The 17,916-nt window shown below is 37.8% G+C and overlaps 1 protein-coding gene across 2 annotated transcripts in view; it reads right to left on the bottom strand.

Annotated features, from left to right (window-relative positions):
- The window catches only part of atrnl1b (attractin-like 1b), a 944,158-nt gene that overhangs the window by 492,784 nt on the left and 433,458 nt on the right, over positions 1–17,916 (bottom strand). For both annotated transcript variants that reach the window (XM_043712811.1, XM_043712812.1), the window contains exon 24: positions 4,706–4,863. In XM_043712811.1, coding sequence (XP_043568746.1) covers positions 4,706–4,863 — 158 coding nt within the window. The remainder of the gene's footprint in view (positions 1–4,705; positions 4,864–17,916) is intronic.

Genomic DNA, 17,916 nt, shown 5'->3' with positions numbered 1-17,916 from the left:
GGCAGAAATTAATTATGGAGCACATTCCCTTGGACTGTTTTACAAACATAGTGCACCACACAACAGACCATTTTTATAAGACATAGCAGCCCTACTTGAGTTATTTAGATATAGATTTGTCAGTTATCTTAACTAGGGTATTTGTTTAACCAGGATGGTTAGATTTGTCAAGTCCTGGGCCCTGGAGGGGGTCTCCTGAGTTAATACGGGTATATTTACAATGCTCCCGTTCCTTTGTTTGGGAGCTTTTCGCCGAGCATAGCTGTTCTGCATTTTGTGGTTGCTTTTTGCCTTTCTTTCTTTTTTTTTGGTCTACTTTCCACAGTTTGTTTTGCATTATACACTAGGTTAGTAGTTAGTAGACAGTAGTTGTATTGTAATTTGTGTTTTTTATTTATTATACTGATATTTGTTATTGATTGTATTTTTCAATAATTTTATATGTTTGTAAAGTTAAAAAAAATTGCTAATAAATATATTAGCAAAAAAGAAAGGATGAACTTCTTTGAGAAAATTTTGAGAGGAAAGATGCTATTCCTGTTTTCAGTTCTTGCTGAATGGTGCAGATTCTCAGTGGGGATCTTATCTCTTTACAGGTTTCACCCCAACTGACCTGCGAATCAATATCAAATCACTACAACTCTGAATCACCACAAACTCGTGTCTTTTTAAGCCCACTTAGTTAGCTTATGTCATGAAATTCCATTTTTTAAATAAATGCATGAAAAAAAAGCTCATGTTTCTTCTTAGTACGTCAAATAAACCAATTTTCGCAATCCTATAGGCTCAAGTCATCAAAAATATTAATAAAGGATATGCATTGATAACAACTTAATAGTTTAACACATATTATTTGAAGTTGATACAATACACCTCAGTCTCACCACTATATACAACCCTAATAAAATAATTCAGCAAAAAGTTAAAGCTTCTCTGTAGACTAAATCAGGGTGCTTAAAATCCAGATCATTCATGACAAGATATTTATAGCATCTTGGAGAGAGAAAGATGGAAAGCTTCTGCATTTTGTTAGAAATTTGGTCAACTTAAATTACAAAAAGAAAGTGAGGACTGCAGATGATGGAGATCAGAGCTGAAAATGTGTTGCTGGAAAAGCGCAGCAGGTCAGGCATTCCTTGGATGCTGCCTGACCTGCTGCGCTTTTCCAGCAACACATTTTCAGCAACTTAAATTACAACTCAGTTTCATGTCATATAAAAACGAGTGTAACTAAGGTTCATTGGAAGGAGCTCCAATTAAAAATATGGCAGGTCAGAATGATACACAGTCCACAACATTATGTCTAACACATGCTCCTATAAAACGCAACTGCTCTGCTGATTGTGTAAACAAGCCTAAGAAATTTAGATGCAGAATTAGGCCGTTTAGACCACCAAGTCTGCTCATCATTCAATGAGATCTTGGCTGATCTGGTAATTCTCTATTACACTTTTCAGTCTTTTCCCCGTAAAATACGATCCCCTTATGTCTAAAAGTCCATCGATCTCAGACTTGAAGATACTTAACACAAGCCTCTATAGTGCTCTGTAGTAAACAAATCCACAGGTTTACTCTGCACTGAGGGAAGAAAATCTGCATTTCTATCTTCAAGGGGTGACCATTCTGAAATATGTCCCCTGGTCCCACAAACGCAAAAAAACCTCTCAGCATCTACCAAGTCAAGTCCCCTAAGAATCTTATTCATTTCAATAAGGTCACCTCTCATTTTTCTAAACTTCAATGAATTCAGGCCCAAGCCACTCAACCTCTCCTCGTGCACTGACTTTTTCTCATACTATACTCATTGACAGTATTGTGTCCGTTGCTCATTCCGATAAGCAAATAAAGAACAGGCACTTTGTGAAGTGTTCAAGTTCGTGATTCCACAAGGAGTAAACACTAAAGTACGTTAAACAAAAATGAATATTTTAGAATTGAAATCTGCCCAGGCAGAGTCAGAAGAGTATCGATTAATATAATCCTAATATATTAATATAATTAATATATTATCCTAACCCAAATTATTTTTATTTCTGCATATACAAAATAGCCAATATATTTTCAAGCTAATTTGCATTAAAGTATGAAAAATTGGTGATATCATCCAATAGTTTATTTCATTGATAATAACCCTATCCCCTTTACATTGCATCAGAGATACCATCTGGCATCTTTCTAAGACTAAAAACACTGATAGTAATCACAGCAAATGGCATTTTGGGAAATAAACTACTTGATGGTACTAATGATACCATGATGACAATATTAAGTTATTGTGGAAAGGTAGCTAAATCACTGCAATGGATGAAGTTTAGAAATGCATATTTATTGTCTTTGCCAATAATGGTAGAACTGCCAATGCATCGTCTCAGAATTATGCAAATTCATTCACATCGGACTACTGCAGCAGTCCCAGTCTCTTCATTACCCTCTTTTTGTTTCTGTAGTCTTCCCAATCTTCTGATGTCTCAGTGCTCTTGACCACTTTATAGGGTCTCTCTTTTACTATAATACATTTCCTGACCGCCCCCCTCCCCGGTAATCTTTCTTTTTTGGGGGGATAAACCTCCGTACTGTGACCTCAATTACACCCAGAAACTCCTGCCATTGTTGCTCTACTGTCTTCCTCATTAGGCTCTGCTTCCAGTCGATTTTCATCAGTTCCTCTCTCATGCCCTTGTAATTACCTATATTTAGCTGTAACACCATTACATCTGATTTTGCCTTCTCTCTTTCAAACTGCAAACTGAACTCTACCATATTATGATCGCTGACTCCTAAGTGTACCCTTACTTTAAGATCTTTTATAAAGTCTGGATCATTTCATAGCACTAAGTCCAGGATAGCCTGCTCCCTTGTGGGCTCCATCACAAGCTGTTCCAAAAAGCCATCCAGTAAACATTCCATGAATTCCCTCTCTTTGGATCCATTGGCAACATTATTCACCCAGTCCATTTGCGTATTGAAGTCCCCCATGATCACCGTGACCTTGCCTTTCTAACATGCCCTATTTATTTCCTGGTACATCTTGCGCCCCTGGTCCTAACCACTGCTGGGATGTCTGTACATATTTTCCATGTGTAAGTTTGAGATTTTAATTGGCCACTAGATTTAATTAAGACATTCTTGAAATTTTTTTAAAGTGTAGTGGAAGTCCAATTTAACATGGTTCAACATACTGTAATTTTTTTAATGTCTCTCAAAGCATGTAAATTGTTATGTAATTTACAATTTGCAAGTTGAAAATAATAGTTCTATCATGAAGGGGGTTTAGGGTTAACAGTCCAGTCGTCTGGCCTAATATGGTCCCACTTTTTTGATAATGTTATAGATTATCAGTAGTTCTATTTACCTGCAGAATAAAACTTCAGGAGTTATCCTGCACTAGATGTGTACCATTTTATACATTTTAACACATTATTCTCAGGCTGTGAATGGTAATTTACTGCTCAAGCTCAAGTTCTCTGCCCAAGGTAATGATGATGAGCACTCATCCTGACTTACTTCCTTGTTATTGCTAGTCAGTGAATGGATGGCTCGAGCACTTCAGCAAGCTGTTAAGAGTCGACCACATTGTAGCACATAAACCAGACTAACTGAGCATAGGCAATTTCATTCCTTAAAGAGATCAGTGAACCAATCGGATTTTTAAAATGTGTTCTGAAAGCTTCAGTCAGGCTTATTTATAACAGTTTTTATGTCTAAACATTTAGAAAACTGAGTTCAAATTCTCAAACAGATGCGGCAGGATTGAAACTCATTCTCTGTCGAAACTTCTAGATTATTAATCCAGGAGCAAAATCACCTCACCATCATGCCTCTGACGTTTATTTATTGTTTTAGCAACACAATGTCCTTTGCCTAGTGTTTTCCACACAACAAAAGACACAAGCCTTTGCTGTGATAAATTTATAAATAAATGATTCCAGATATGGCTTCATATGCATCAGCAAAAATGTCATCTGAAACATTACAGAACCTCCACACTATATTAAACTATATAATTGTTTTCAAGCATTGCTTTATGATTTGTTCAAGTCAAAGTAACCAAACTTGTGTTACCTCATTAATAAATTATGGCAATTCTTCAGTTTATTCAATTCCACCAGGCATTTAAACAGCTTACTTCAAGTCATAATTTGGTATTACAGAGCAACAAACCAATAATTAAGCTACATTGTACAAATGTGGACATAGGAGTCCATATGCCCATTTAGCAACTTAATGCTTTAAATTATAAAGCCATATTCTGCAAATATTATTGCAATTATCAATATCATCAAATAGAAGTTCCCTTGCCACTCATCCTAACAAAACAGTGGATTTGCATTCACAACTCAGCTGAACACAAGTAATACTCACAGGGAACACAATAAGACAAGTCAATGCAGTGAATAACTAGATATGGCACTAATTTCTAAGTAAAAGATAACTGAAGGAATAAAACTGTTGTTTAATAATTCCTTAATTCTTTTATTGCAACTTTGCACTTCATTAATTTCATGACATGTATAATGAATATTCACAGGTTTGCAACATATGATGAAAATCCCATTTTTATAATAACTAAGTTAAAGCATAACTTACAGTATTTAGAATGCTTTATTTGATAAGGTAACTCAATTTATGGGTGAATCGATTAATTCACATCTAGTTTAAGTAGACATTGAAGATTTATAACTCTACCTTTTCAAAGTTCACTCACCTGTATTTTGATAGGCCAACTAAAGTTGCTAACATATACGTAAAATGTGATATTTGGATTGTTGCGAAAATTGAACTTCTCATAAGAAAAGCCATCTCTGTACTCTTTAATGTTTGCTTTTGCGATTATAGGTACTTCCTCTCCAGATATTGTTCCAGCTGCAAAGCAAACGTTTGAGTTTCAGGTAAGTGCAATTAAATGAAGCATACACAGCAATGTTAAACAGAAGTTTAAATTAAATTAAGGTATTAATTTTAGTTGAGATCATGAATCAAATGGTAAAAATTCACTAGAAGTATCTTTTTAGTATTTTTCTTCTCTGAAGTCACATTATTCATGAGATGCTCCTTCAAATCTTTACAGAGTTGTTGATATATTAGGTAAGTGGGCAAAAAGTTGGCAAATGGAGTATCGTGGTAAAATGTGAAGTTGTTCATTTTGGAAGGGAGACTAAAGAATAGAATATTGTTTAAATTGAAAAAATAAACTGTAGAAAGCTACAAAACAAAGGAATATACATGAAACACAGAAAACCAGAACGTAGCAGCAGATATTCAGGAAGGCTCTTAATAGGGAAAGGTTGGGACCTTTTGAAATTTAGAAGAATGAAAGGTGATCTCATTGAAACATATAAGATGAGAAACAAAAGAGCTCTCTGGAGAAACTTAGCAGGTCTGTGGAGACAAATAGATAATATTCTATGTCTAGTCTGACTTTTTTTCAGTACTTATCACCTGCCTCCAGTGAGCACAAAGCCAAAAGTGTACAGCTTACAACTGTCAGAACAGGTCTGAATCTCATGTATTCCAGCACTGAAAACAGATATGGCAGTAAGCAGATCAATGTCCCCAAAATTATCTGAAAATTCAGTCTTAAAGCAAATGGAAGAAAATGGTGAGCAGCTGCTCATCCAATTACTGGCTGTTTCTCTTCCATGCTTGCTACTCAAAGGGTCACAGGCAAAAAAAAAGGTAACTATAGGCCAGTTAGCTTAACATCTATTATTGGGAAAATGTTAATTTTAGAGTCTATTATAAAGGATGTAATAGCAGAGCATTTAGAAACACATAATATCATCAAGCAGAGACAGCATGGCCTCACTAAGGGGAACCCATGCCTGATAAATTTACTAGGAATCTTTGAGAAAGGAACAAATGGGATAGATAAAGGGGAGCCAGTGAATACGATATGTTCGGATTTTCAGAAGAAATTTAATAAGGTACCATATGTTAGGCCACTTAAGATAAGACCCCATGGTGTTGGAGATAATACATTAGCATGGCTAATTAGAGGATTAGGTAACTAATAGATAACAGAATTTTTTTTATGACAACCTATAAACTGGTGGTGATCAGTGAAGGAGTCACTATTATTTACAATATATATTCATTATAAATATTAATTGGATAAAGAAAATGCACATACTATAGTCAAGCTTTCAGATGACAATAATAGAGTAGAAAGCAAATACTGAGGATGACTCAAATAGTCTAGAGGGATATAAACAAGTAAGTGGCAAAACTTGGCAGATGGAATATAATGGGGGAAATGTGAAATTATGTACTTTTTCAGGAAAAATAGAGGAGCAGAATATTATTTAAAGAGAGAAAGACTGCAGAAAGTCACAGTATAGAGGTGTCATTGTGCACAAATCACAAACATCTAGCATACAAGTTCAGCAAGTAATAGGGATGGCAAATGCAATACTGGCCTTTATTTCAAAGGGAACGGGACATAAATATCAGGCAGGCTTCCTAAAATTATACAAGATACCAGCTGGAATATGGTGAACAATTTTGGTCCCCTTATCCCCTTATCCAAGGAAAGATGTACTGGCATTGGAAGTAGTCCACAGAAAGTTCACTTGCCCAATCCCAGGTATTGTTGGATCATCTTAAGAGGACAGGTTGAATAGGTTGAGCCTGTAGTCATTGAAATTTACAAGAAAGGTGACCTTATTAAAATATACAAGATTCTTAGGCTTCTTGACATGTTAGATCTGAAAAGGTTGTTTCCCCTTGTAGGAATGTCTGGGATGAGAGGGCATACTCTCAGCTCTGTAGCTGTAACACTATGTTCTGCATTCTGTTCTCTTACATTGATGTACCAATATAAGGTAAGATTTATCTTGTTAGCATGCAAAACAGTACTTTTCAGTATCTCAGTGCATGTGACAATAAATCAAATCAAATTTTTGATCAGTGAGAGAATCATTAGTTATGGGGAAAGGGCAAGAAAGTGGAGTTGAAGATCATTAAATCAACCATTGAATAGCACAGCAAACTCAACGGATGGAATCAGAAGGTTTTAACAGATATGGGATGGACTGACATAGGATGAAGCTACAAGGAGTGATAGATGGGTGAAAATAGGAGGAGGTTTCAAGAGGTGTGGGCTTGGGGATAACAAGGAAACTGCAAGAGATAAGGGCTGGAGGGTCTCTGGGAGACCACAAAGTGGATGTGCGGATTCAGAGAGTTGAAAAAGGGGCAGGAGAAAGAATGAGGCATGTTGAATAGCACAGCAGGCTTGAAGGGTAGAATGATCTACTCCTGCTCCTATTTTCTATGTTTCTGTAAAAGGACGGATGGGAGAGTAGCTATAAGTTTATGGAAAAGATGGGGAGTCTGCAAAGATATTCAGAGAAGGGAATACTGCAAGTGTGTTGGAGAGAGAGGGAGGTTTCAAGTCAGAAACAAAGAAGAAGGTCACAAGGGAAGAGAGGGAAAGAGGAGGTTGCATAGTGGAGAAGCAAGGGAGACTACAAAGAAAAGCGAACAGTCCCAACGTATCAACAAAATGACACTCAGCTCGAAGTTTTAAATGAGGTGATGAATTACATGCAAATAAATACAGAATTTCTAATTTAAGACTGCGCATGTTCAGGATTTATATGATGAAAATTTAGTGGATGCTGTTTTAATGCACACTGTCAATTTAAATTGGAGATTGAGATCTAAGATACAGTAAGATGGGTAGTAATTACCTGGTTGAAATATTCCAGTTTTGTGAACATGCAAAAGAAAGGTATTTTTTGTGACCACACCAATCTGGAAGGTGTGTTTAGTGAGATGGTATTTTATGCGCAGAAGGCAGACTCCCCCAGGTTGGACTTGCAGGCTTGGCTGAGGCTCCAGGTCCGTAGTTAGGCCCGGGTGCCTGAAGGAAGAGAAAAGCAGTCTCAGCCTAGCATGGCCGTCTCCCTATATGGCAGTCTTCTCCCTTCATGGCAGTCTTGTACTCAAATGGACGTCTTCTTTGTCTTCAGCATTCAGGTATTCCAGCAGTGCAGCAGGTAATCTCAGTTTGGAATGGCGGTCTTCCTTGGCAAAGGTTCCAGATTATTATCCAGTGACCCACATGGCAGTCTCATCTCGGCTGCAATTTCAGGGTATTTCGTCATTCCTAAATCAACTTCCCTCGAGCCCATTAACTGAACTGTGGTGAACTTCGGCTGAATTTTACTTTTTTTTATTATGAATTACTCTTGTCATTGATGTAGGCACTGTGGTGGGTGACTTTTAAAGCTTTTCACAGTATTTTTCATGCAAAAGTACATGTGACAATGAATTTCCATTCTATTCTGGAAAATATTTTGCTAAAATATGCCTGTTGGCTTGTGCCAATTTAAATGTGGTGCTCTCTCAGAAATTAATGCTTTCCTCGTGTGCTATGGTTTCAATTTTAATACAGGGTCGATAATTGAAAATATTAATGAATTCCTCTCATTCTGATGTGTGAAAGTTCAATTAATTCATACTTCAACACAAAGATAGATGGCAATGTAACTGCATCATCTAATAAAAGAATCTGAGAGAATGAAAAAGGATCCCCTGCAAATCAGACAGTCATCCCTTAAAATCAAAACTGACCCTCAAGAACCGTTGAAAAAAAATTATTTTCCCCCTGATGTGTTCATTCAGATAGACCTTTGCAAAGATATGGCACCTCTAAATCTTGGCATGGGACAACTTTGGAAGAGGCAAAACTGCCCTTTGCAAAGATAAGGTGCCCTTTTGAACTGTTAAAAGAAAGAATAAGTTTGTGTAAAACTGTATGAACTTAAAAACTCTCAAGTTAATTCCAACAATCAATTGACGTGTTAAACTATTAAAAAGCACCTGTCAAAGCAATGAAAGATCCAACCATTTAAATCATTGAAAGAAAGTCTGGAGTTCAAAAAAAAATTGCTTGTCACTTCACTTTACACGTTGACATAAGCCTAAGGAGTCCCAGTAGTGGACAGCTCCTTTGAATTCATAAGCATCCATTTTCTCAGTGAGGTGCCTTCTACTTTACACTTTGATGAATAGCTACGAGTAGTTTTATGTGCAGCGATGAATTCTAATGCTTGCAGCACTTGAATGAAATGTTTGTTTTATAAGCCTTTCGCTTATAAATGTTATATACACTTGAATCATTTTTTAAAGCAGAAATGTTTTTCAATATAGTGAAGTCTGCAATGCACACTTGGAACTTTCTTCAATGGACCAATATTTTATTTGATCTCTGCACAGGTTCTAAAGTCTGTGAATGGAGTATACTAGTTTGTAAAACTAAGGATGGTAGGTGAGGTCATGGGTTGGGATGAGTTGACATTAAATTGGCAAAGAGACTGTGAGACTGTAACAGGGCCATTGGAACTTGGTAGTGGGGCAAAACTGGACATGAAGGTAGAAAGGGAAGGATGGCATGTAGTGAGCAAGAGGTCAAATGGATGGTACATGGGAATTGTGTGGGAGAAGGGGAATGAGAGGGCATGAGGGTCAAGCGATAGTTTCTGCTTTATTCTTTTTAATTAAACTTCAACAGAATGCTAGTGCACTTATTAGACCATCCTTCATTCTCATGCCAATTCTTCCAATTTGATTCCCACAGAACCCAGCCACCCTGGAAGGAAAGATCCAATGCTCCAGCTCAGTTTTTTTCTAGTTTGGATTTGCAGGGCAAAGAAATGTCCCATCTCAATACTCCCTACCCAGAAGTCAAAGCCTCTAAGAAATTTAATTATGACAGTATGTAAAGACACCGCAGTGCTTTAGATTTGTCCGTTTTTCTTTAATTCAATTTCAGGTGCCACATAAGTTTCACAAGTTAGTATCAGCCAATTATGAAACAGGGAAAATTTGAAGTTTCTATACACCATTTACAACAAAAATAACCGGTCACAAAGAAAAATATCCTCAAACTAAAAATTGGAAATTTAGGGCTCCTAAATGAAGAACCTCTAAGAGGCACTGTGTCCAAGTGATCTGTCAAAATTCTATTTAAAAAAACTTAAGTCCTAAGATATTAAACAAACTTGACACAACAGCACTCAATATCAGAGCTGTCGAGGATGGAAATTACAAAGAGGCACAGATATATCTGTTTCAACATATGGACAGCTTGAGAGGTAAAAACAACTCATTTTTCTTTTCCTTTTGTTCATAGATATCAATAATAGGTAAGCAATACCTCGAGTACAATAAAATCAGAGTATTATGTACTGGTTCAGCAACTTAACATTCTGCATCAAATCTATTTCTGAACCCCCTTGAAGTTTGATCCAATAAAAATGGATCACATACCCAAAACGTGCTATCAGAAGGAGCAGAATGTACTACTTCCATTGGTTAGACAGAGAAGAAAGCTAGGCAGTGAAGTGATACTAACTGAAAGGAATGGAATTTTTATACAGAATGATACTGTATGAATTTTGCTATCTTATATGTGCAGACTGGATCTACAACTTTTGTCTGTGCTGTTACTGATAGTTAAATTTGGGTTCCAGTTTTTTGCTGATTTCTAAATCATTGCAATAAATAAATTAATTCAATTATTTCTATTAATCTCAAAAATATGTTTCACTGGTGTTTCTTTTGATTCTTCACAGAAGGATTTCAGTAACACAAAACTCTAGGTTTGCTTTAAAAAATGCTTGGGAGGAAACAAGACAGGGGCAACTACATCTGTCAAGTTTTCGAGCACTGGGTTCAAGGATTTAATTGCCTTACACCTTGGAAGAAGTTCCATGACATGCATGCTATCCATATAAACAAGTGTGGCGGGGGGTGGAAACCAGAGCAGCAGGTCAGTTAAGTATAGAAACTGGGTAAGAGCTTAAGGCTACGGCAAACCTAACTAAGAGGAAAACCAGTCTGGGAGAGGTTGCTGAGCTCAGTCAAACCGGAGGCTTGGACTGTATTTGCTTCAATGCAAGAGTATAACAGGTAAGATTAATGAATGTAGACCCTGGATTAATGTTTAATTGTAATGTTGTGATCACAGAGATATGGTTGAAAGAGAGACAGGATTAGCAGCTTAATGTTCTGGGATATCAATGTTTTAGACGAGACAGAGGAGGAAGCAAAAGAGGTGGAAGAAATGCTACACCAGTTAGAGAGATAATCTCAACTGTATTGAGGGAGGACAACCTGGAGAGATCCTGCAGCAAGGCATTACAGGTAGAGCTCAGATTAGGAAGGTTGCAATAACAATGCTGGGATTGTACTACAGATCTCCCAGCTGCAAGTAGAAGATAGAGGAAGATATATGCAGTCAGATTCTGGAAAGATATGTAAACAAGAAGGCTGTTATGATGGGTGACTTTAACTTCCTTCATATTGACTGGGACTTCCTTAGTACTGGGGCTTAGGATGGGAAGTCATTGTGTCCAGGACAATTTTTTGAAAACGCACATGGATAACCCAACCAGAGAGGGGGCCATACTGTATCTGGTATTGGGCAATGAGCCAGGTGATCAAAATTTTATAGGAGGTGCATTTTGGGAAGTGATCATAATTCTGTAAGCTTCCAGATGTTTATGGATAAAGACATGAGTGGTGAAGATGAAGATGTAAAACTGAAGGAAGGCTAACAATAACTGAATTTAGCAAGAATTGGACAATGTAGATTGGGAGTGGCTATCTGAGGGTCTTTTAAGAACCCAAGTTGATTCTAGAGCAGGACAGGCATGTTTGTGAAAATGAAGGATAGGAATGGCATGATTCAGGAATGTTAGATGAAAGGGGAAATCATTAGCTTAGTCAAAAAAGGAAGCATACCTAAGGTCTAGACAACTAAAAACAGATGAAGTGCATGAAGAATATAGAGAAAGTAGGAAGGAGCTCAAATGGGGAGTCAGGAGGCTAAAAGGGGGTATGAAACGCCCTGACCATCAGAGTTAAGAAGAATCCCAAGGCATTTATGCATATATTAGAAGCAAGAGGGTCACTAGGGAAAGAGTAGGCCCACTCAAGCATAAAGGAGAGAGATTATAAGTGTAGCCAGAGGAAATAAGTGAGATCCTTAATGAGTACTTTACTTCAGTATTCAACAAAGAGGGATGTTGAGGATAGAAAGAGGAGTGTGAATACTCTCAGGCAGGTGTTTTTTGAAATACATTATGGTAGATAATTCCCTAGGGAGGGGATGAGATTGTGATGATGCTGTTCCTTTATCAAGGTTATGTTGTCCTTGTTTATTTTTCATTGAGGTCATAAAGGCAGAGGTTCTGATATATCTGGAAATATCTACTTGAAAAAGCTTTTAAATATTTTTTTTTAAAAAGCATTTGTACAATGAAAGACATGAGTGACCTCTCATGTCTTTATCCATAAACATCAGGGTTTGGTTTGATTTGGTTTAAGTAAGCTGGTCTAGAATTAGCTGAGAACCCAGCGACACTGCTGGGGACCCAAAGAAGCAGGTCCATGCTGATCCTCACCCTCTCTCTCTCTGACATCTCTCCTGTGTTTCATTTTAACTTTTTTTTTAACCAAGGGAGTGTTTATGGGGATTTTGCAAGTATTTGGAACAGCATCATTAAGTTGCAATAGAGTGGATTGGGTTTTTAGATAGGTTAAGTTATTCTTAACTCAATTCTCTTTTATTCATGTTTCATTCAGTAGTCTGTAAATAAATTCAGTTTTGTTTAAAACAGAGTGGTCGGGCCAGCTGCATCTCTCCTGGAATATCCACTCTACACCTGTTTAAAATAACTAGAAAAGTTAGGTCTGAACTACCTTCTTGAAATGTTTTGAAGGGGTCTGGCCTGGGCCATAACAAGATATTATGGGAGGCAAGGGAGGAAATAGCTGGGTTGAGAGTATGGTGCTGGAAAAGCCCAGCCAATCAGACGGCATCCAAGGAGCAGGAGAATCGACGTCTTGGCAATAAGCCCTTCATCAGGAATGCAGCAGCCTCTTGAGCAGCACTTTGTCGAAGGCCTTTTGGAAATCTAGGTACTCCACATCTACAGAGTCCCTGTTGTCCACTTTTCTTGTAATGTCTTCACAGAATTCCATAAGATTAGATAAGCATGACCTGCCCTTCATGAACCCATACTGAGTCTGTCCAACGGGATAATTTCTATTTCTTCCTTGATAATAGTCTCAAGCATCTTCCCCACTACAGAAATTAAGCTAAGCAGTCTATAATTCCCCATCATTTGTCTGTCCCCCTTTTTTAACAGTGTTGTTACATTTGCTGTTTTCCAATCTGCTGGAACTGCTCCAGAGTCCAGCACATTTTGGAAAATTCCCACAAATGCACTTGCTATTCCTCCCGCCATCTCTTTTAGTACCATGGGCATTCCATCAAGGCCAGCCTATCCTTAGCTCCATTAGCTTGCCCAACACTATCTCTTTCGTAATAACTGTTTCCAGGTCCTCACCTACCTTTGACTCTTCGCTAATTACTGGTATGTTATTAGTGTCCTCCAATATGAAGACTGATATAAAATACCTGTTCAATGCCTCGGCCATTTCATCATATCCCTTAACTATCCCTTATCCTCTAAAGGGCCGTTTACTTTAGCCACTGTTTTTTCATTTTATATATTTATAGAAACTTTTGTTATCTGTCTTTATATTCTGTGCTCGTTTTCTCTCATGTTCTATCTTACTTTTCTTTATATCTATTTTTGTGGCTTTCTGTTACCTTTTAAAGTTTTCCCAATCTTCTAGTTTCCTGCTGATCTTGGCCACTTTGTATGTCTTCTCTTTCAATTTGATAGCCTCCCTTATTTCCTTAGACACCCATAGCAAATTACCCCTTTTGTTACAGTCCTTCTTCTTCACTGGAATATACTTTTGCTGAGTACTCAAAATTTGCTTTGGAAGTCCTTTACTGTTTGTTAACTGTCCCATCTTTGTTTCCAGTCGACTTTAGCCAAGTTCACCCTCATCCTATTGCAGTCTCCAAAGTTAAAGCATCTTTAATATTCATATTTATAAATTATTTGGGTGAAAATTAGGTTCACTAATTAGTAAGTTTGCAAATGACACCAAAATTGGTAGACTTACAAATAGTGAGGAGGATTTGTCAAAGGATAGAGCAGGATATAAATACTTTGCAGGTTTGGGCAGAAAACTGGCAGATGTAATTTAATTCAGACAAAGGAGAGGTGATGCATTTTGGAATAAATGACAGAATCCTTAGGAGGATTGATATACAGAAGATCTGGGCGTACAGATCCACAGATCCCTGAAAATAGCAACACAGGTAGATAAAGGTGGTCAAGGCAGCATACAGCAAACTTGCCTTCATTGGCTGGGGCACTGAATATAAAAGTTGGTAAGTTATGTTACAGCCGTATAAAACTATATTGAGGCAACATTAGGAATATTGTGTGCAGTTCTGGTCACCACACAACCAGAAGGATGTAGATGCTTTGGAGAGGGTACAGAAAAGGTTTACTTGGATGTTGCCTGGTCTGGAGAGTTTTCATTATGAGGGGGGGTTGAATAAATGTGGATTATTTTCACTGGAGTTACAGAGGCTGAAAGGCAACTTGATAAAGGTCTACAAAATTGTGAGGTAGAGATAGGATGGAGAGTCGAAGGCTTTTTCCCCATGGTGGAAAGGTCAACAAAGAAAAAAGAGCACAGGTTCAAGGTGAGAAATGGAAATGTTAGGGGAGAAGTGCAAGGCAAATCTTTCACACAGAGGGTGGTGGGTTGCTGGAACACACTGCTTTGGAGGTAGTGGAAGCAGGCACACATTTAAGGCATATCTTGAACACATGGACGGCCTGCAAACAGAAGAATGGAAATTGCATATGGGCAATAAGCAATGGGTCTAAGTAAGGGCTGGAATTAAACGCAGGCTGGGTGGACTACAGAGCCTGTTCCTGTGCTGTATTAAATTGTACAGTATTGTATATGTCAACACACTAATTCCAAAGACCACAGCTGTGGCTGATAACAGCCTAACCCGTGCTAAATTATAAATCCATATTTAAACTCTATCTACTTTTGCTAGTCCACATGAAGTATGGATTCAATATAAATTATCAGGCAACTTCAGACTTTGAACATTAACTGAAATTATGCATGAACATTAATTAAGGCTGTTGGATGAAAGTTATTTGAACTTGAATTATACCAACTCATTGACGGAGCTTCAGAAATGTTAATGCCAGCTCTTGACAAAAACATTTTGCATTGAAATGAAATGCAAAGCAATACAGTTAATTAAGTTGTGTGTGTAGAATCCATAGTGAATCAATAACTGAAAAGATGCAGTCAAATTCTTTAAAAACCCTTACATCCTCAAGTATAGAAAGTTTTTTCAACTTCAAAACAAATTCTTCACAAAAATCCACAAAAAGTTTACACAGATTTTAACAGTAACATTGATGAATCAAAAATCAAAGTGGATAATTTTAATTCCAAGTATTCCTGAAATGTATAAACCCCAAATTTCTCTGAAATGCTCATCATTTATGCTAAATTGCACCAGATTTTAAGGAAACTTGCGTACATGTTATCCATGCTTTACATTAAAATTTTGTTGATTATTTGGGTCACTCCCCAGTTATGAAGATAACCTTGACATTATGACCTAGATTAAAGTGGTGCTGGAAAAGTACAGCAGGTCAGGCAGCATCCGAGGCAGCTGCCTGACCTGCTGTGCTTTTCTAGCACCATGCTAATCTAGACTCTGATCTCCAGTATCTGCAGTCTTCACTTTTGCCCTTGACATTATGATGCTGCTACTGTACCTGCTGGCTTTTACATTCTACCACAAACTGAGGGTCCTAGCAAATTTCAGGGATGTGATGCCTTCAGTGTATTACTGCAAGTCAGATCAAGGAAGTTCTAAACCATAATACTGATGAAGGGTGAGCTCAGTAAGTGAGCTCAGTAAGTAATGACATCCAAGGATATAACATTACATCATGCATATCAGAAAAAATCCAGATCACTGCCTGGTCAATATCAGTCAAGTTTTAATACAGGCCCTTACATTTTCTTTGCTTTTGTGTGATAGAGAGGGAAGGGAGCACAGAAAGAGAAACACGTTAACGAAGGTCCATATTCCAAACTTGCTTTCTGCTCATCACATTTGAAACGTGCACGTAAATATCAAGATAGGATCACATTTTTATGAAATGCATTTCATGTATGATGCCATGATATGAACAATTATTGGACCATGCTTAAAAAATGATTAATCATTCAGGAATGAAACATATTCTAGAGGCTCAAAGATCCCTATAAAAGCAACCTCAAAGCATTTAGAATTTCATTTTCAGCAAATGCAATTTTAGTGCCATTCCAAAGAACTAATTCTTCCTATAATTTACCTTAATAATAAATTTTAATTAATAATAAACTTTCATTGGTAGTTTTGCATTTGGAGCGAGAGTAAAATAATTACTGATTAATTTATTTAACCGTTAGCTGGGTTGGTTAAAGTTACATTGGAAAAACATTTTGGTTTTACTGCATTTAGAGGAGGTAAAAAATGCTGTTTCATCTTTGATTCTTAGCTGTTCAGATGAACCATGTTAGATCATGACAGTTGTTAGATTAAAATTAATAATCTGTTAAACCTCACTCTTCCATCAGAATGCAATCACAGAAAAACAAAAGCATTAACTGGGCAGAATGAACAAGAATAGACACCAACACAAAAGGACTATGCATAAATAGGACTCCATACAATAACCAACCAACACTTCTCAATATGCAACTTAATTTCCTGTATGTGGCATTCAGCTAGATTTTGTTTTTATTCACTATTATTCATCTATTGCTGAGCCATCATTCATTGCCCAGAAGTAGTTAACAGTCGAAAAGTGTGGCACTGGAAAAAGCACAGCAGATCAGGCAGCACCCAAGTAGCAGGACAGTCAACATTTCGGGCAAAAGCCTTTCACCAAGAATGTGAAGGGGGAAGGGACTTGAGAGACATATAGGGTGGGGGTGGTGCTGGGGCAAGGTAGATGTGATGGCGATAGACGAATGCAGGTAGGAGATAAGTGTGATAGGTTAGTGGGGAGGAAGATGGACAGGTAGGTCAGGTCAAGACTTTGGTGCTAAGTTGGAGGGATGAGGAGATTTGGAAACTGTTGAAGTCAATGTTGATTCTGTGAGGTTGTACGGTCCCAAAGCAGAAGATAAGAAGTTAACAGTCAACCACTGTGATGTGGGTCTAGGGATGTGGAGGCCATACCAGGTAATGACAGTGCAGGGGAGAGAGAGCGAGAGAGAGAGAGAGAGAGAGAGAGAGCGCAAGCGAGAGAGAGCGAGAAAGAGAGAGCGAGAACCTGCACAGTTTGAATTCGTGTATCGTTGGACATCGGAGTGCATCTGGGAAAATTAACAAACAGTGAAATTCACAACTAATCTTGGAGGAACTGTTGGGCAAAGTTCACAACACAGAATCAGATAAGTTAATCGTTGTTTTAAGTCTGTCCAAGAGAAAGGCTGCAGAGTGAGTACAGTGGATTCTTTCTTGATGATATGTTTTTGGAGATAAGTCTCTTGATTAAACTTAAAATATAAGCCAATAGACAATAGGTGCAGGAGAAGGCCATTCAGCCCTTCGAGCCTGCACCGCCATTCAATATAATCATGGCTGATCATCCTTAATCAGTATCCTGTTCCTGCCTTATCTCCATAACCCTTGATTCCACTATGTTTGAGAGCTCTATCCAACTCCTTCTTAAATGAATACAGAGAGTGGGCCTCCACTGCCCTCTGGGGCAGAGCATTCCACACAGCCACCACTCTCTGGGTGAAGAAGTTTCTCCTCATCTCTGTCCTAAATGGTCTACCCCGTATTTTTAAGCTGTGTCCTCAGGTTCGGTACTCACCCATCAGCGGAAACATGTTTCCTACTGCCAGAGTGTCCAATCATTTCATAATCTTATACGCCTCAATCAGATCCCCTCTCAACCTTTGAAACTCAAGGGTATACAAGCCCAGTCACTTCAGTCT

This window comes from Chiloscyllium plagiosum, chromosome 22 (genome assembly GCF_004010195.1).
Source record: "Chiloscyllium plagiosum isolate BGI_BamShark_2017 chromosome 22, ASM401019v2, whole genome shotgun sequence".
In the NCBI taxonomy this organism is placed as follows: domain Eukaryota; kingdom Metazoa; phylum Chordata; class Chondrichthyes; order Orectolobiformes; family Hemiscylliidae; genus Chiloscyllium; species Chiloscyllium plagiosum.
Note: the sequence above shows the minus strand (reverse complement) of the source record. Positions and strands in the feature narration are given on the sequence as shown.